The sequence below is a fragment of the Vanellus vanellus genome (genome assembly GCF_965231255.1).
Source record: "Vanellus vanellus genome assembly, chromosome: 30".
Classification (NCBI taxonomy): domain Eukaryota; kingdom Metazoa; phylum Chordata; class Aves; order Charadriiformes; family Charadriidae; genus Vanellus; species Vanellus vanellus.
The window spans coordinates 757,640-776,752 of NC_138935.1; the positions used below are offsets into that span (position 1 = coordinate 757,640).

The 19,113-nt window shown below is 54.0% G+C and overlaps 1 protein-coding gene across 1 annotated transcript in view; it reads left to right on the forward strand.

Annotated features, from left to right (window-relative positions):
* WIZ (WIZ zinc finger) overlaps positions 1-19,113 on the forward strand; it is a gene marked incomplete at both ends in the record, with an annotated part of 42,727 nt that extends 23,614 nt beyond the window's left edge. Inside the window, 4 exons of the mRNA XM_082496711.1 lie at positions 11,036-11,096; positions 13,632-16,171; positions 16,401-16,766; positions 19,091-19,113. Of these exons, the coding sequence (XP_082352837.1) occupies positions 11,036-11,096; positions 13,632-16,171; positions 16,401-16,766; positions 19,091-19,113 (2,990 nt within the window). The remainder of the gene's footprint in view (positions 1-11,035; positions 11,097-13,631; positions 16,172-16,400; positions 16,767-19,090) is intronic.

Here is a 19,113-nt window from a genome sequence, read left to right on the forward strand (position 1 = left end):
AAGCTGTTGACAACGGGCTGGCTTTTCTCCACTGCCTTTCGAAGTCATCCGTGAACTGCAGGTTGCAAACCACAGCTTATATTCTTTTTTCTTTTTTTTTTCCTTCTTCTATTTTTTTGGTGTGGTGTTGGTTTTTGTTTTTCCCCCCCAACCACACCGTTGGTGACTCACAGCTGCCACGTGATTGCCGAGTGCAGCAGATCGTCCCTCAGCCAGCTAACGAGCTTCCCATCCCATTGCAGTTGATCGTCCCCATCTCTCCTCCGATTCATGGCTTTTTCGGCACAGTATCCCCATCCTTTTCCCTTGGGGTGCTGCTGCCTGGCTCTCCTCCACATAGAAGACCTTTCTGATGCACCCTTTGGGGTCGGGAGCAGGTATGGGACATCACCAGTGGTTGCTCGGGCTCTCCAGTAGACTCTTTAGTGCAACGCCTCAATGCTTCCTTCTTCATTGAGTCTTTACCCCCATAGATGTTTTTTCCAGTGGTCTTCGTGACCTTCCGTAGATCTTCCTCTGCGTTCATGGGTCCTGCTGGGTTTTACACTGCTGTGATGCTTCTCCTTCTCTATCTCGAGTAGGTTGGACCCTCTCGGTCTCCAAAGCCCTCACAAGCCCTTGTCGTTGGGTTGCGGTGGCCATAACCACGGTGGGGACCCCCCCTTGCCTTCCCCCTGAGGTCTCTGGGCTGCTGTGAGGACGTCTCCCGGCTCCGTCGGTTGTGGAAGGGTGCGGCCCTTCCTCCGGGCAGACGGTTTGTCCTCTCCTGGCTCTGCTCTTTGGCTCACAGACCTGCAGGTTGGCCTCTTTCTTGGAAAAGAAACCGCGAGTCGCTGCGCAGCTGTTTCTGAGAAGATGACGGTGCCCAAATGGTTGAGGTTTGGGAGATACAAATTTAATGTCTTCTTCTGGCTGCCCTTGGGTGGCCCTGGCAAGTCCTACAAGGGCTGGAGGGACCGCGCTGTCCTGGGAGAGCTGAAGGGAAGCGTTCAAAGCTGCGGTGTTGCTCACATCTAGTCACTTAATGTCTCCTTTCCACCCTGGTGGGACTTCTTCAGCCCTCGGTGACCGCCGAGATGAGGCACCTCATCCCTGGCTTCATCATTTTCCTTCTTGATCGGAGCTCAACAGCAAGATGGGGTCCCCGGTGGTGGGCGAGCGAGTTGCCCCGTGCTGCTTTTCTCTCCGATGGAGATGTGCTGGTGCTCGTGGTGGGATGGGTGCCAGAAGCTGCCAGCTCTCCTGCATGTCTACGTTGAGGTCCTGCTGCTCCAGCTCGGGCATAACGCAACACTCGCCGGCCCCGCGCCGGGACGGTGTCTCAAGTTAAGCCTCGGTAGAGTCCGTCATCCAGATGTTTATGCGAAGTCTGTGAAATCATGGCAAGCTCTCGCTGACCATAAACATCCCGGGGAGCTGAGCCAACATCTCGAGATGTGTCATGCTTCCTACGGCTCCGTCTTCCAGAAGCACGCGAGGCTTCCTGAGCTATGCTGACTCGGGCAGCTTGAACGTGAGCCCATCTGCACGAGCCAACAGGCGCTGGCTTAGTTTAGTTTAGGGTTTGGGTTTTTTTTTTTTTTGCTCCAGCTTAAGGAGTTCGCTGAAACTCAGCTGTCCCCACGGGACCCCTGCCCTCTCAAGACAACTTGGGTGCTGTCTTGAGAATTGCCAGCGGCGGTGGACGGGTGCTGCTTCATTTCTGAGCCAAAACACGAGGGTCTCTTGGGTGATTCTTTATTTCTGAGCCAAAACACGAGGGTCTCTTGGGTGATTCTTTATTTCTGAGCCAAAACACGAGGGTGTCTTGGAGGATGATGAGCTCGTGTGTGGGGAACGGTGTATTTCAGCAGGAGGGTTGTTGCTCTTATCGGTGATCGGCGCTGAGAGAGAAGTGCTTGACTTGAGCATAAGTGGCTGGTTGGTGCCAAATCTCCAAACTTTGCACCCGAGGAGTGACAAAGGCGGCTGCTGAGCGCACGGTGAAGACGTTGCATCCCATGAAACGTCTGCTTGACGCCCAGGGATGGCACATGGAACACCTGGGGGCTCACTGGATGACACGGAGGTCCCATCCGGAGAGGTTCAAGTGGGTTTTTGTATGGATGTGACACACACCGATCTGTCCGGACCACCAAGAGCAAACTCCAGAGCCGCTGGAGGGAGCATACCTGGGCACAGCTGACCTGAGAGACAGACGGTGTTGCCGGGTCCGCGTTTTGGGGGGAAGAGTTAAACTTGGGCATGACAAGTGATGGCAGGGCAATCCTGCACGGTGAGAGGCGAACGAAGGAGGACCAGCGCTGGTGGCAGTGGGAAACCCCCTGTGGAAAACATGTGCTGGTGGGGTTGGAGCCGTTCGGTGTTTTTCCGGGTTCCACGGTGCATCGCTTGGCCTCGATACCCAAATGGGATGCCGGAAAGGGGCCAGGGAGATGTCTTGCTTGCCTTGCTCCAAGCGGTTGGGTTGCTGGGACGAGCTGGAGCTCACTGGGGTGCTGATTCAGCACATCCAACGCCCTCCCCTCGCAACCGTACCGTTCCCCACCTCCGTCTGCTGCAGAGACCACTTCCTGAGCCGGCGTTGTCTTTCTAACTGCTCGAGGGTGCCCAAACCACGGCAGAGGGGAGAACCGGTTGCGATAGCGGAGACAGGATAACCCCAAACCGCTGCCTGTGATGGAGGCCAGAGGGACCCGCTCGTCCCTGAGCGCATGGTAGGACGCGGGGCCCACGCGGCCACGGTCTCGCCGGGGGGGGTGGGGTGGGGTGGAGTGTGCGGTGTCCGGGAAGGGTGAAAACAAATCCTATTTTGCATCTAAAAACCAAAGAGGGGATGTGGTGGATGGAATTGACTCCACGTGGGGATGGGTGAGAGGAGGGTGGAAATCCACGGGTTCCGTTTTGGGGGAGGTGGGAGCTGGATAGGGAGACCGGTGCTTTTCCCAAAGCCCATCCGTTGGGAAGAACGGGTGCTCGCTGGTTGCTTCAAGGTTTCTTTGTGCCCGTTGAGACCTGCAGCCATCCCCGTGTGTTGCTGGTGGATGGAGAGTGCAGGGCGGCTTTGGCCCAGAGCCGATGTGGTCTCTGTGGTCTTCTCCTGTGGAAAACATGTGTGTTCGTCCTCGCTCCGTGGCTCACGGTTGTCTTAAAATTTTCTAGCGATGCCAATATTGGGGTGTTGTTGGTTTTGGTAGTGCCTGGAGGTCCTTGTCTCCTGCTCTGGAGGTTCCCAGTGGTGTGGTTTCTCTTGCCAAGAGCTCTTTGGACTTGGTGGGACCAGGATGTTATGTGTGTCCTTCAGGTTGTCCTGGTGTCTCCCCATAGTTTTGTGTTTCCCGTGGGGCAGCAAGGAGAGATGGTCCCTGACCCATCCACCATCCAGACCTGCTCCTCCGGCCGCTCAGAGCCTTTTTATGGACCCCCACCCCCTTCCCATGGTGCCATTTCGGATAATGCTCCTGGGGCTTCCCAAGCCCCGAGCTGGGCGATCGTTTAGGGCCTGGAAATGGGATTTGATTATTTTTTTTATGCTCCCCAAATCAGGCACTCACTGAAGTGAAAGGCAGGAACTTTTGGCTCCTTCTGCACCAAAATCTCTTTATCTTCTGCCTGAGCAAAGTTTTGGGAGGTTTCTGAACCCTTTGAAGTTCAGTTGTTGGGGGATGTTTTGGTTGTTTGTGCCCAGATGAATACTGGGAAGAGGCAGAGAGTGCAAAGCCTTTCTGAAGCTGGGAAAGAATATTTGGGGTGCTTCTTATTTAGCCTTAACATCTTTTTGGGTAGAAGAGGGGATTTGGGTTGGAGAGCTGATGCCAAAGCAAGAGCAGGTTGTCCAGCTTGGAAGATCTTCAAGGATGGAGGTACCATGGTGCCTCTAGGTGGCCATCCTCCATCTCCACGTATAAAACAAACCCAAGGAGGAGACTGAAGGATGGGAATCGTGCCGATCCCTGTCCTCCTAAATGTCTTTTGGATGTCTTGCGCCCGGCCCCTCTCGGTGGAGACATCCCGCGTGAGTCACCGCGTTGAGATAAGCGTCAAGTCGTGGAGGAGGAGAGCTCTGACCGGCTTCTCCGGCAGCTGGCTCTGTCCCTCCCTGGAGATATCTGCAGTCCTTGTTTTTGAGCCCGATCCTGTCTTTTTCAGTATTTCCCCACTGAAACGGCTCAAAAAAAATGCCAAGCCAGCAAAGGGGATGACCGGGACGCGCGGTGCCTATGGGATGGATGGGACCACTCGGTGCACCATGTGCTGTGGTTTTGGGGCTGGTCTAAATTCATGCTGCCTGTACCCTGCCTGCACAAGTCCTGCCTCCTCTTTTGGGTCACCTCCAGCACTGCGAAGTGGGTCAGGGTGCCAGAGGGACCACGTACGGATGTCTCTGCTCGTACTGGGATTACTCCAGCTCGGTGTGGCCCCGGTGAGTCGATGGTTGAATAATTTGATGGAAAGTAGCACCGGTGATGTTAAAAACGTGGAATCCTTTGGCTGGGGAGCACCGAGCTGCATCTGTTCAGCATGCCCATACCCCCCTACGTTGGGTTTTTCACCTCGTTACGGGGCTGGACATCGTTCTTTGATCAACAGAGTCTGCTTCACCCCCTCGGGGTGATGATATAGAGTCCTCCAAGCTCAGCTGCTGCCCCCAACAAAGTCCCAACCCGGGTAACTCCTCCCAGGCCGGAGTGTGGGTTAAAACACGAGCAGCTCCCAACGCTGGGTTATTCATCCCGCTGCGACGAGCTGATCCCCTTGTGTACAAGCCTTCGGCGTTCATCTCCTGGGACTAGAGCAGACGTGTCGGGGGACGTAAGCATTTATCCGCTCCGCTTTTCATGGACTATTGTCACTTGGTCCCTTTGCGGTGTCTTTTTCCAGCCTGTGCAAAGTCCAGCGGCAGAAATATCAGCACCTGGATGCCGGTTGCGCAACCCTGGGCATTTCCAGCCCTTAAATACACAAACTTCCAGCACCCCGCGCCTGCAGAAGGGTTGAAGGGACCCGCGTCGCTCCCGGGAAGCCCGAGCAGGAACGGACACGGAGTTTTCGGTGTTGCGTGAACACAACGGTGCTGTCAGCAGCCGGCTAAGCCCGAGTCAGATGAGACGCGATGTGCTGCCAGCGTGCTGTGCTTTGAAGAGCTCCTGTCCTCAAGGTCACCTGCCCGCAGGCTTAGGAGCGTCCTTAAATCCTGCCCTGAACTGCCACGCAGCGCAAAGGAGAAAGAAATGTGTCTCGTTTCCATCTGCAAACGGCCGAGAGCTTCTATCGAAGCAGGACCTAACGCTGCATGCAGGAAAACTGACCCCAAATGTGCCCATTTTTGGGAGGAAACATGAAGTTCGTGTCTCCGGCCAAACTCTCCCGCAGCAAAGCCTGTCCTGCCGCCAGCTCGTCTGTATTCAGGAGCACGAGCAAAATCTCCAGCTTGCTTCTGGCAAGCCCCAGCAAAGGGTTGGAGAACGCGATCATCTCGTGGGGCTCCGGGGAGAACGTTTGGACACTCGCGTGAGACTGTGGGTGAAATGATTTCTGCTGGAGAGTGGCTATTGCCAGCACGGAGCGACGCTGGGCTCTTGGGGTGGAGGAGTAGCGTCTACCCCATGCGTTTGGGGCAGGAATAACCTTGAAGAACTGGAATCTGGCATGGGTGGCCACCCGAATAGCTCCAGGCTGAGCCCAACACGTGCAGAGCACCCACGTTGCTCATCCAGGTGCTTTCCGTGGACCAGGGGGGATGCCGGGGTGCGAGTGGTCATCTTCTCTCGTGCAAGAGAGAAGGTCTGTTGTGGAGCACCTCGTGGTGCTCATGCAAAGCCCTTGCCTTCGCGTGGGAGCTGTTGGTCCTATTTAGGGTGGGTCGGAGAAGAAAGAACGGCCCTTTGCACCCTCTTTTGTAGGATCTCCATGTTTTGCTTCTCCTGTCGTCTGCTCTAAGCCCGGAGCCACGTGCTTGTGCCAAGGGGTGTCAGGATTGTTGGGCAAAAATACTGACGGCACCTTTGCCTGCTGAACGCCCCTGATTGCACTGCAAACACCAGCCTGGCTGGGGTTGGACCTGCCGTGGCTCTGCCAGCATGGATGTGGTCTTGGAGAGGTCTTCTTGCATGGCTGCTTTGGGCTGGAAGAGCCAAGTTTGGGGCCGTGGGTTGGATTTGGTGGTGGGCTGGGACGTGGGAAACGAAGTTCCTGCTTCCCTGTATTTCCAGCGAGCTTTTTGGGAGCTAAAGATCCCCTACGGTGCTGGGGGCTGGAAAACCCCTCCATTTCTTGACCATCACGTGGACCCGGGTTGACTGAACCTTTCCAGCGTGAGATTCCTCATTGCACTGGTAACAAACCCAAATCTGCGCCATCCGATGCGGCAGAAATGCCCGTGGCCGGGTTGGGTGGTAGCATGCCGGTGAACACCCAACCGCTCGACTCCGGCACCACCACGGCATGAGGACGCCGTGTTTTCCCGCCGCTGTCGAGCGGGAATCCTGCTGCGCTGGTCCATCTGCTGGTTTGGTTTTTTTTTTTGGCATCTCTCGTTGCTCTCAGGTTTTTGGACTGCGAAAGGCGATGTGTCGAGTCAATTTTTTTAATTTTTTCCCAGGTTATTTACAATATGCAGAAGCTGTATCAGCTGCTGGTGCCAACGAGCGATTCTTCCGGTACCTTTTGCTCTCAAATTAAACACCCCAAGATGAAAGCGTCAGCCTTAAGTAGGGGCTAGTCTTTAATTCCAGAGCTAAATTGTGCCTTGCGACATCTTGCGTTACGCGGAAGATGATGCAATAACTCACCCCTTGCCTAATACCATTGCTCAAATGGCAAGGTCCCTCAGCCTGGCTGTAGAGGAGATAAAATATCTCTTTTTGCCTTTTATTTTTTTTTTTTTTCCCCCAGTTTGTTTAGATAGGCTGGAAAAAAAAAAAAAAAAACCAAAGCGTGGGAGAGCGTGTTTAGGCTCAGTGAAGGCTTTTTGAAGGTGATCAGCTGGTTTTGAGGGCTTTTGGAAGCCTTCATATTGCTCAGAAAAAGGCGGTATTGCAAATTTCTGTCCCAGTTTGCTTAATTTTTGATTTCTGCTGTGTCCAGTTCTGGTCTAAACCAAGTTGTGACCCTCTGGAGGAGCTTGGGGTTTTTTTTTTTTTCCTCCCTTGACTGGAGGAAAAAAAAACATCCTCAGAGCGATGTCCCATGGAAGGTGCCGGTCCTTCTGCAGTGGGAACCCGGCTGATCCGGGAGGTGCCGGAGAGCTTGAGTTGGAGCCGAGTCTCCCTCCTCCTCCTTTATTGCTGAGACAGGAGATGCAGATAGTGCGTGGAGGTCAGGTAGGTGTCCTTCCTCCCATCTTGGAGGATTGTATGGAAGGGAATCCTTCTGTTGTGTTCAGGGCATGGAGCCTTACACAGTTGGAAGTTTGGGAAATAATAGTATTTTAGAGTTTTCTTTAAATCTTTACTCTTTTAAGCTGTCACTAGGTTCCTTTTGGGAGCTGGGTAGAAAACTTCCAGGAGAAGAGAGTTGCTTGGCTGAAGTCTTCAGAAGAGTGATCCTCTCCCTGTTTCAAGTTGGTCTAGGGTCTTGATGGAAACCACCATCCAAAAGACCTCTTTGCTCTAGACTTGTGAACTTCTTTGGGCTTTTAATCTTAAAATTATGGAATAATTGAGGTTGGAAGGACCCTTCAGAGGTCTTCATCCCATCCCTGTGCTCAAAGCGCAGCCAACTTCAAAGTTAGGTTGCTCAGGCCCCATTGAGTTTTGAGCATCTCCAAGACTGGAGATCCCCTACACCCCTGGCCTGGCCTAAAGCTGTCCCACTCTCACAAGGAAGAGTTTCCCATGTTGTGACTTCTTTGTCCTCTCGTTGCACACGTACAGGAGTTTGATTTCATCTTCTCTACATCCTCCAATTAGTGGCTGTAGGCAGCACCATCGTGCTCTCATCCTGAAGTAGAACGAGCCCAAATCCCCCAACTTGCCTTTATCCATCATGTCTTCCAGCCCGTGCTGATCGGGGACCTTTTCTTGGGCTCGTTTTGTTGGATGTTGGATCTATCAACATCTCTACGACCTCCTGGCGCAGCAGGGCAACCTTGCTAATTAGCACAGCTGCCATTTGGTGTGTTGTTAGTCTTGAAACACGTGTTGAGTAACTCTGGTACAAAATAAACCTGACCCCTTTGTGTAGGAAGTATCTGCTGTAGGAAGAGCGGTGATGGGGCAAAGCCCCTCGAGGTGCATCCTAGTGGTTTTTGGGGTGGTGGTGAAGGTTTAGGTGAAATTTTTGCACCCTGATACGTGATTGAGCCTCTCGAGCATGCCGTAAACCTCTGCTTATCAAGCCTGACCGTGATGGCCTTGATGAGCCTGGGCTCTTTCAGCTCTTCTGGAGATGTTGGTATTTCTCAATCCATGACCTTTGAAACACGCTGTAATTAACCATCGCCGAATTTATTTAGAGATGGGTCTGCCGCGTTTAGGAGAGCTCCTGGTCTCTGCATAACCTCTCCTGTGCTGGGCGACTCACGAGTTTTCCCTTATCTCTGGCTTTTTGCGTGTGTTCTGGCCACGGGCTCATGTGATGGCTCGATTTTGGAAGTGTCTTGATGTCCTGGCCGGGTTGTTTTAACTCTTGGAATAGAAGAAAAACAGAGAGGAGACACCCATGGCCCCGATAGGAGGGTGTTCGACCTCTTGAAAGGAGAGACCTTGAGCTCAAAAATGAATTTGGAGCGGCCGTGCTCTCTCGGGAGAAGCTCCTGTGGTTAGAGGAGCAGCTCTTGCTGGATTACCATAGAGGGTAAATTTGAGCCTCCTAAGTCCAAGACATTAAACTCCCTCATCTCTCGCTGTTTCCAAGAAACCAGGATTTGCAGGGAGTGCAGTTACGTGCTCATCAGGAGAAAGATAAATCACCGCATGTTTTCCTCTAAAGGAGACAGTTTCTAAAAATAGGAGCCGCGCTGGAGCTCTGGAGAACAAAAGAGTCCCTGGAAGGCTCCTGCCACTGTCCTTTCTCGGCGATCGGTGCTTTCTGCCCCTCTCCGTCCACACGCTGGGGATTTACGGATGTGTTTTTTTAAATCTGTCCATTTGGGAGGGTTGGGGTTTTTCCACCCCACCCTCCCCCCTCCCCCCCATCCTTTTCCCTGGCATTCCCACCCCGGCTGCTTGGTGACTCAGGCTTTCCTGAATGAACGCTGCCGGTTGCCCGTGACCTCGGCAGCTTGGCCCTGGATCCTGCTGGCCTTTTTTTTTTTTTGAAATTATTTTGTTCACCTGAAATGTTCGAAGGTGGGGAGCCAACTCTGGCTTTTCACGTCTCTGCTTTCGGGGCAGGTCCTGCCCTGCCTGCCCCCATCTCCATAACCAGCGTGGTGGCCTGAATACCACGTTCCTCCTGGTTTTTATGGCACGTAACCAGTAATTTATAGACTAAACACAAGCTGTGAGTGGCTATGTCCATCCTGGAGGGGACAGAGGTCAGTTTGGGCTGTAGAGGCTCTCACAGGCTGAGCCCACAGACCTTTGCAGCAGAACCCATCTCCTTGGCCGTGTGTTTCCAAAGCGCTCCCCGTTTCCTTCCCAGGACGTGCAGCTTAGTCCTGTTTTCTCTCATCTTTGTGTTCGACGACAAAGGCTCTCTGGTTCATTGGTTGGTGCGTGGCGGGGGCTGAGCTGCTCCTTGCACATCTCTTGTCTCCATGAGCCCCATGCATGCTTGGTGCTGGGTCTGCAACCCTCCATCAAGTTGTGGACACTTCCTTCCCGTGGCCTCCCTCCCGGTTGTTTCCACCACACCAGGCAGCTCTTGGGCTGCTGGGCACACCATAACCCAAGATGACAATGGGAGCAGGGATGCAGGACAACTCCTTGTCCCAACAGCAAGCTTGCTTGCCTGGGTCTGAGCTGCTGGGCATCCAGTGACCCAACGTGGTGACGATGAAGGGATCAGGGATGCAGGACAGTTCCTTGTCCCTACAGCAAGCTTGCTTGCCTGGGGCTGGGCTGCTGGGCATCCCATGACCCAAGATGACTATGATGATGGGAGCAGGGATGTGGGACAATTCCTTGTCCCAGCAGTAAGTTTGTTTGCCTGGGGCTGGTTCGCAGCAGGAAAGAATGTGGATTCTCCCAGCGACGCCTTGGCTTCCCCAAGCTCCCAACGTTGCCTGTAATAACAAGGGAGTCCCTGCTTTCCATACAGCTGGGACAGGCAACGTGTGGCTGGACCGTGATGGGGGAAGTCCGGCATGAGGAGCAAGACCCCCGTGTCCTGCCCTGAGCTCAGCACCGGCTGCTGAAGCCTCTGGGCCAGGTAGGTTTGATGCAGCCGTCTTCATCGGATACAGCCAAAGGCTTTCTTCCTCCTGAGGAAGGACATATCTGGCTCTGATATATCTCGGCAGACTTTGCAGATCTTCAGGAGGCATTTTTCAGCCTGTCGTCACTGCCTGAAATCCTGCCTCGCACCTTCTTGCGAGCAGGCTTGGAGGTGCTTTAGCCCAGGAGCGATCCCAGGGGTTTGGCCAACACCGGAGCGAAGCTCCACCAAGCCCCAAGCAAAGCTCGGGCACCCGGAGAAACCCCACATGCCGGTCCAAGGGCAGGGATGCACGCCGGCACCAGGGAGGCTCGTGAGCTTTGTCCATAGAGTGGGGAGAACCGGTCTTCTTCACAGGGTGGACCAAGACAACCCTTGTCCAGCCGCTTGGCCGTATCTCCGTGCCGGATACCTCGGTGACGGGAGCGCGGCCAGCGGCGTGTGCATCTTCCCGTTAAACTGCTTAGCTGCAGGAACGATTATACATCAAATAGTTGCACGCGGGATTAAACCCTCTTAAGTGTGGCTCGGAAATCCTCCCGTAATCCGGACCCGGCTGTAGGAGGGAAGGACGGGCAGCAGGAGCAGAGGGGGTTTTATCTGCTGGGAAAGCTTTTTTAACACACCAAAAAAAAAAAAAAATCACTTTATTGCAAATTGCGTTGGAAGAAGCCTCACTTGGGCACTGACCTTGGAGCTTTCCTCTCTGTTGCAGATGAGCCTGATCCTGCCCTCTCCGGTGCCGTCCCAGCCACAGCTCACAGGACCGAACTCGGGTAAGTTCCCAAGGGATGTCGCACAGCGGGGAGCGCCCATCTCCCCTTGCTAACGCTGCTCCAGTTACACAAAGCCCCAAAATATTTCCCTGGCTGTCCCCGAAGAGGGTTGTCTCACCCACCACCGAGGACGTCAGCAGGTCCCTCTAGAGCCAGCCAGCACAGTCCCCTCGCTGCAGAGCAGCGTTGGCTGCTCTAATTCATCTCATTTGTCCCTCTTCCCAACAAACCACCCTGCTTCTGCCTACCCTAAATGGCCCCTCGGAGCCATCCCGGGTCCCCTCGGAGCCATCCCGGGTCCCCTCGGAGCCATCCCGGGTCCTCTAGGAGCCATTTCAGTTCCCCTCGGCACTGCTGGGGCTGTCCCTGCTGGGAGGTGGATGCTCAATTTGGTTACTTCAGCTGTCCCGAAGCTCCTAAGGGATCTCCGAAATATCTCTGAGCACCCTGGAAAAGGCAGATTTAGGGGTGCCAGCCCAAGGCTCGTGCAGGACAAGGGTCCTTGTCCTTCCTCGTGGCACCAAGGACCCGCGCCTGGCTCAGAATCTCTCTCCGTCTTAGCCTGTTTAGCAACGCAACCAGTGCCCAGAACGTTTTAATGGTCTTATTTTAGTCTCTGCCGTTGACTTGATCCTTCCTGGGCCAGCGGTTTCCTTAGCGAGTTATTTTTAATAACGTTTGCAGGGTTTCCAGTGCATATGGGAATCGCATTTCCCTGATATCACGCTACGGACAATGGTGAGCCCGTCCTCCAGTCGGCAGTAATTTCTCTCGAGTGAAAATAAGGAAAAATTTGGAGCTGGGAGGGCGAGTGGGGTGGGGTGGGGAGGGTCGGTTCGCCCCTAAACTTGGCTTTTTCCAGCAACGAGCTGGAAATAAAGAGGTTTAAAAAGAAGGAGGGAGAGGGGCAGCGCGAGAATGGTGTGGAACTGGCAGCCCTGCTGTCTCCAACAAAAGCGCTTTGTTCTCCTGTGGCAGCACAACTTGACCCGTGAGATAGTGTTTTGCTGGCCCTGGAGCAGCTCCTTGCGTGAGGTCTCGAGTCAACGAGCTTCTCCGGGTGTCGGGCTCTGCAGTCCAGCAGGTTTCTGCCCTAGGGATGGTTCAGCAGGGAGCAGGAGCCGGGATGTGGTGGTCTGCAGCCCGCTCTTGGCACGGGTGCTGCCTAGAGGGAGAAGCCGGGCGTGAAGCCGGCTGTGGAGGACAGAAGCTGGGTCACATCCTTAGGGCAGGGATGGGGACGCGGAGGTGTCTTGCCTCGCTCCGTAGCTCAGCGGACACCCCAAGTCTGCTCGGCCCGAGAGCCAAATCCCCGTGAAGGGACTTCGGGTCTCCTGGATCTCTTGGACCCCACTTCAGAAGCCTAAATGTGGGGATGTGGTGCCGTTCAAGGCTCTCTGCTTCCCCACCGAGCCTCCCACTGCCCCAGCAGAAGGGCTTGAGGCTCTTTAGATCCTGTCTTGTAACTGTTGGTCCCATGCCAGATGTCTCCAATCCCTCAAGGCATCTCAGAGAACATCGGATGCTTCTGTTGCACCCTCATGGCCTTCACTGTGTCCCTTCTTCTTCCAGGAAAAAGCCTCCAAGCCCAGTGTAGGACTTTCAAAACCACCAGGCTGGGACTGCCCCGGGGTGTGCTCAGCCCCTCTGTAACACCCAACATGTCTTTGGTGCCGTGGTGGTACCCACAGCACCCGTCTGGGTGGCATGGGGCCACCCAGTGCCACTGTAGAGCTCACCCCATGGAGGTTTTCATGTTCTCCAGCTGCCTGATGGGGTCGTCTGAGCTTTTGGGGATTTTCCTGAGGGTTTGGAAGAGGGTGGGGAGGAACCACCTTGATCCACTGTGGTTTGGGGTCTCTGCACAGAGAAGAGAGGCTGTGGAGAGGGATCACCCAGGGATTTGCATTTAATCCTGGAGACAGACCATCCTTTGGCCCCACAGATCTTTGATAGGGTCCACGTTGGCACTTAAATCTGTTTTTTCACAACTTTGAAGAGCTCACTGGCCTGTTCTTTGGCCTGCTAGTGACAAGTGTCATCGCTAAGAGCACACATCCCCGTTGAGCTGGGTAAAAAGGAGGCAATGAGGTGTCCGAGCGTCCCGAGGAGTTAGGAGGAGGGGGAAGGGAAGGAGAAACAGAGTGGGGTGGAGCAAGGGGAAGCTGACTTCTGACCCAAGGTAGGAATTGGTGCTGTGGTGGTGGGAACCCAACGCTGCTGTTGTACCGGGCGTGAACGTGGAAGAGCCGTCATAGGGAGGAGGTAGAGCTATCGCTGAAACGAGCTTGGAGCAAGCCTGGGAGAAGATGCAGAAATGATTCCAGCTGCACGTGGCCAAGGGAAGGTGGGAAGGGTGGTTTTGTCCCAAGTCTTTAATATTTGGGACGATATGGGAGTCACCATGAAATCCCAAGCTTGTGTTAAGCTGTGACGCCACGCAGGCTCGCTCTGGTTCTAGGAGACCCCTTTTGTTAATGGAAATGTTGGTACTATCCCGTTAACTGGTTATTAACTCTCAAAACTTATTTGCAGCACCACGAACGAAGAACATCTGGAGTTCAAGAAGGCTTTGTACAGAACGGATGCCAGGAGCTCCCTAGACCTGCGAAACATGACCGTGTCCGGCAGCGTGACCTGGGACACCTCCGCCCTGGAGACGAGAGCCGGCGATGGGAGAGAAGAAAGCACTTTAGAGAGACTCTCTGGCTTGAAGGACTCGAAGGACGCGCGGTGCGTAAAGGAGTCGGCCTTCGCTGTGGAGCCCCAGGTTGTAAATACTGTGCAGGTGGATCCTGAGCAACTGGAGAGCGACTCCGAGGACCCGGATGGTGGCAAGGTGGCAGCAGAGACGCCCAGCCCTTGCGCTGGGGCAACTGTTGGCGGAGGGGAAGAGAAATATCTTAAAAATGAACCAAAGCAACTTGAAGGCCTCAGCAAAGAGCACTTAGATAAAAGCAAGAGGGGAATCCAGAGGGTTGACTGGATTTCCAGACACAACAAAAGCCCAAGTCCTCACTACAAAGACATAAGCAAGCCGACAGATGTAGCAACCAACTTGCCCTTTCGGGGACAGGCCGTGCGTGAAGTGCCTCCACCGCTGACGCCGACGGTGTTCAGAAAAACATTAAACCCTGTCCACGGCAAGTCCAAATCCCTGGAGAGCTCCTCGTCCCACAGGAAGGGGCTGATGGTCGACTCGGACTTGGGCGAGATCAACCCGCTCAACGCGGCAGAGTGGACAATCCAGAAGCCGGGTCTTCAGCTCAGCGCGGACCTCAGCATCGGCAAACAGTCCTGGACGGTAAACGCCGAAGACTCGGTGGAGCGGATCCCGTTGATGTCTCTGGAGCCCGCTCCCTGCAGCTCCTATGACATCGAGATGAGGCCCTACATGTGCAGCGTCTTGTTGGAGGAGCAGGGGAAAGAGGAGTTGGGGCCGGAGGAGGACCCTACGGTGTACACCTGCATCGAGTGCAGCATTTACTTCAAGAAGAAGGAACATTTGATGGATCACATGCTTCAGCATAACCGTGGACCAGGGAGGGACCAAGACAGAGATGCTTTAGGAGGACAGTGTCAATTCTGCTGCAACGAGTGCGGATGGGCCTTTGGAGACCCCACGTCTTTGGAGCAGCACAAAAGGCTCCACCAAGAGTCTCGGGAAAAAATTATCGAAGAAATCCAGAAGCTGAACGAGTTTCCAGACGAAGGGCGGGAAGCCCGGCTGCAGTGCCCCAAGTGCGTCTTTGGCACAAACTCCTCCAAGATCTTTGTCCAGCACGCCAAGATGCACGTCAAGGAGAGGAAGGACCAAGGGGCAAAGAACATGAATCTTTTTGGAAGTGCGGGCAGCGGAGATATACGGGATAGCACCGTGCACGGCATCTACAAACACTTCAAACCAAATGAACACGTGTCCCTGCAGATGCAGGTACCACCTCACGGCAGCGGCAAAGGGCTCAGCACCTGTATGCTCTGCAGCTTCCCGGCCCCCAACGAGAACATCCTCAAGGAGCACATGAAATACGCCCATTCCCACCTCTCCTGGGACACGGAGGTGTATGAGGATGATCCCAATCAACCAGGAACTAGCAGAGATGCCTACAGCCCGGCCAGGTCAGGCCGGTTTGCAGAGACGGATTATTTCGGCAAAACAGACCGGCTTTTCCCTCCGCCTCACCAAGAAAGCACATCGCATTACGAAGCGCTCCACGGTTTTGCCCTAACTCACCCAAAACTCGACAAAAGCAACGGGGCTAGTAAAAAGGACTACCAGACGTCAGGGTTTCATGCCAGGAAAGCAGCTCCTTATGCTGCCCCACATAAAAACCTGGGGGTCTCCAGTTTTCCCTCCGCTAAAGCTTATTCCCAGTTTGCTCTGCAGCAGCTGAAAAAAAAAGCGGCAGCTCAGCACCTTGAAGGAGAAGGCGACGGTCTCAGGAGCCACCCGATGGGGCTGGAGGAGCTCAGGCACAAGTGGATGTTGGCCGGCGACGCTGGGAGCATGGAAGAGGAGATCTCCGTAAGCGCAGAGATAGATTTGGGTGAGAACAGAGGCATCAAACCCGTCACCATCCCTCAAGCTGCCTTAGACCTCAAAAGGACGTTCAGAGACACCTTGAAAGCCACGGACTCTTCGATAGCTTCGGAGGAGCAGCAGCAGCAGTTGCGGAAGATGGTCCCCATCGTCCTCCTGGAGGAGGTGAACCCGCACCCCAAGGCGATGAAGCGACCCCGGGGAAAGCTGTTCAAGAAGAAAACAACGCTCCCTTCCCAGGAATTCATGATGGAAGAGCCCCTTCCCTTGGATATGCTCCTGTTGGACGCTCCTCTGGAGGGTCCTCTGGAGCTTGATGACCTCTTGGACTCCGACTCCCCCATGCTGAAGAACGAGGAGAGGAAATGTCCCTACTGCCCAGACAGGTTTCACAACGGGATTGGGCTGGCGAACCACGTGCGGGGCCACCTCAACAGGGTGGGGGTGAGCTACAACGTCCGTCATTTCATCTCAGCGGAAGAAGTGAAAGCTATTGAGCAAAAATTTTCCTTCCAAAAGAAGAAGAAAAAAGGTAGTATGTATTCAATTCACCGTGCTTTCTATTTTCTTGTTTTAATCAGTGGGGTTTTCTCCTCCCACCGAAAACTTGGGTACGTATGGTACTGTGGTCCAACCTGAACCGTGGTGGCCACGGCACAACCGGTGGCGTATGGTTGTCTCGGGTGCCATAAACCCTCCCCTCCTCGGAGGCCTGATCCAGGGGTTTTAGCGGCGTCGCTGACTGTCTGCCCTTCTTTCCGCAGTTGCGAACTTCGACCCGAGTACTTTCAGCCTGATGCGATGCGAATTCTGCGGGGCCGGTTTCGACACGCGAGCGGGTCTCTCCAGCCACGCCAGAGCCCACCTGAGAGACTTTGGTATTACCAACTGGGAACTCACCATCTCGCCCATTAACATCCTCAAGGAGCTGTTGGCCAACTCATCGGAGCATCCGATGCTGCAAGCGGCGATGGGAGCGGAGCCCTCGTCCCCGAGCCGAGAGAGGGAAGCTCACGGCTTCGTGCCTCGCAAGAGCATGACCCCCATGTCCGAGTGCAGCATTCCACGGTCTCCTCTGTCCCCGTTCCCCACGTCCTGGGGAGATGAGTCCCTACAGTCCTACAGAGACAGTAAGTGTCCCCGAAAATCCCGTGCGAGCCAGAAACCCTCTTGATAACCCCAAACCATCGCGTCCTGCTGAACAGAGCCTTGCTTGAGGGTGGGTATTTGCAGGGAAGGGTTTAATCGGCGTAACCTGGTGTTGGTTTATCCGTCTGCATCGTTGATGCTCTGTGTCCTGTGAAATCTGATGCTGGTTTGGGGTGGATGGATGAGATGCTGGCAGATGAAAGGGCCGGGCAGTGCGGTGTCGCGAGGGGTGGATGGAGGGGTCACGTCCCAGCGGGGAGCCGTGCTTTGGACGTTTGGGCTTTGGCGTTTGAAAAGTGTCGTGTTTAGGAATGAGGTTTCCATGGAGGAAACCCCTAAAACTTGGCAAATTGTGGGGTAGAGTGTGATTGGAGGAAAGGAGGAGAGCGTGGTCCGTGCTCGGCCAGGCAGAAGGCAGGATGCGACCTCTGGTCCTCAGGGATCTGTGTTCATCCTTTGGCTGCTTATTTTCCATCGGTGTTTACATTACCATGGGGGGGTAGGGGGGAGCGTGAGGGATCCTTCGCAAATGGATTTGGGTCTGAGCTGCATCCCCCTTCATCAGCAGAGCTCCAAATTATCCACATGGGCTCATCGATTCCAGAGCAGAGCCTGTCCCAAACGGCTTTCAGATTTCCCCCTCCAGGCTCCAAAAAACTTGAGTTTGCACCAAAAACTCGGGCACCGTACTTCCAAAGACTTAAAAACTTGCTCGTGCATTAGGAAAAACAACCACCTACTGACACCCGGGGCTTCTGGCAGCATCTTGAAGTCCTTGAAGCAGCTTCTCGTTAGGTTCTGCTCAGCCTAATCCTACGTTAGATACATCCCTGCAGCCAGAAGCTCTCTGTCTTTAATTGAAATTTCAAAGAGCCTGTAATGCTGGCTCTTTGGAAACGAGTCTTGAGCATAACGAAGGCAGATTAAAATACGAACAAACCCAAACTCTTCTTCCTTGGCATGGCCAACCTTGGATGACGAATAGCTATCAGCCCCGGGGTGGTGGTTGATGCCAATGAGAGGTGTTTTGGAGAGCTCAGCTGGGTTTTTGCTGCCAGTGGCTGGATGCTCCTGCTGACTGTGACTATCGCTCGGTAATATTTAGGTCTCCCGGTGCCCAAAATTCACTGGCACAAGCCGTTATAGATAGCGCCGCTGTTTAAAAAGAACAAAACTATGGCTATTTTGTAGTTAAGAAAGGTGGAAAGTATCTCGGTGAAGAAAGAGCGCAGCCACCCTTCGGTAACAACTGCTCATCGGAGGAGTTATAGCGGTTCTTAACGAGGCAGATCTAATATCGAATGTCCCCAATGTGAAGTTTTACGGAAAAAAAAAAAAAAAAAAAAAAAAAAAAAAGGGGTCACGACTTGAAATACGATCTTGCTTATCGGTTCGGGTAACGTCACTCATGGGTTTTTTTCAGCATGTGATGTTGGCCCCGGGGCTGGGAACATCTCCTGCTCCTTTCTGTGCCCGTCTCCGGTTGCCTTGAAATGCTGATGGGTGTTTGGTGGGAGAAATGGGGTCGGGAATTGGCCTCCTAGGTGTAAAAATGGTTGAATTAGAGCTTAATTCTGGTCCGCTTCAGCGTTGTATTTAAACCTGGATAAGGTTGAGGATGGACACGTGCGACGAGCGGAGGGTGAGCGTGACCTACGCAAGAGCAAACGCTCCAACAGCCCCTTAAGCTGCGCTCCTAGATTTAAACTCATGTGCTCCGCGTTTCCTTACGAGTCGTGTCTTTGGGGGACAATACCTAGAAAATGGGTAAATTCGGAAAGCTTAAAAATCCCCGGTTGTGTAACCGAAGCACGCACAGCGCATCACGTGGAGATAACGATCGGTGGACGGCTTTTGTATTTAAATCCAAGCCTGAAGTCTCCTAGTTGCTCTCCCAAGCTCGCCGGGAGTCGAAACCCTCCTCGTTTTGCTTCCTGCCCCAAACGACGTTTTCGGGGCTCTCTGGTGCTGAAAAGTATCTCGTCGCCACCCATTTAAGTGGCGCCCCGTCGGCGTTGCGATACTTTATTTAACTCTTGCTCTGGGTACGGCTGCGGGGAAGCAGCTGAGCAAACGGTGAAGTGGGTTTGGAGACGCCGAATACGTCGCCGGGAGGATTTTAGATGGTTGTTTGTTTTTTTTTTCGTTTTGTTTGTTTTGTTTTTTTTTTTTTTCATTTTTTTTAAGCCCACTTGTCCCCGTGTCTCTTCAAATCACTCGTGAGACGTGCGAGAGCTCCAGCGAGCTGCCCGCTTCTTGCCGTGGGTCCTTGTGGCCGTGCTAAAGCCTCAACCGCCGCTCCCAGGCTGGAGCGAGGAGCTGCCGTAA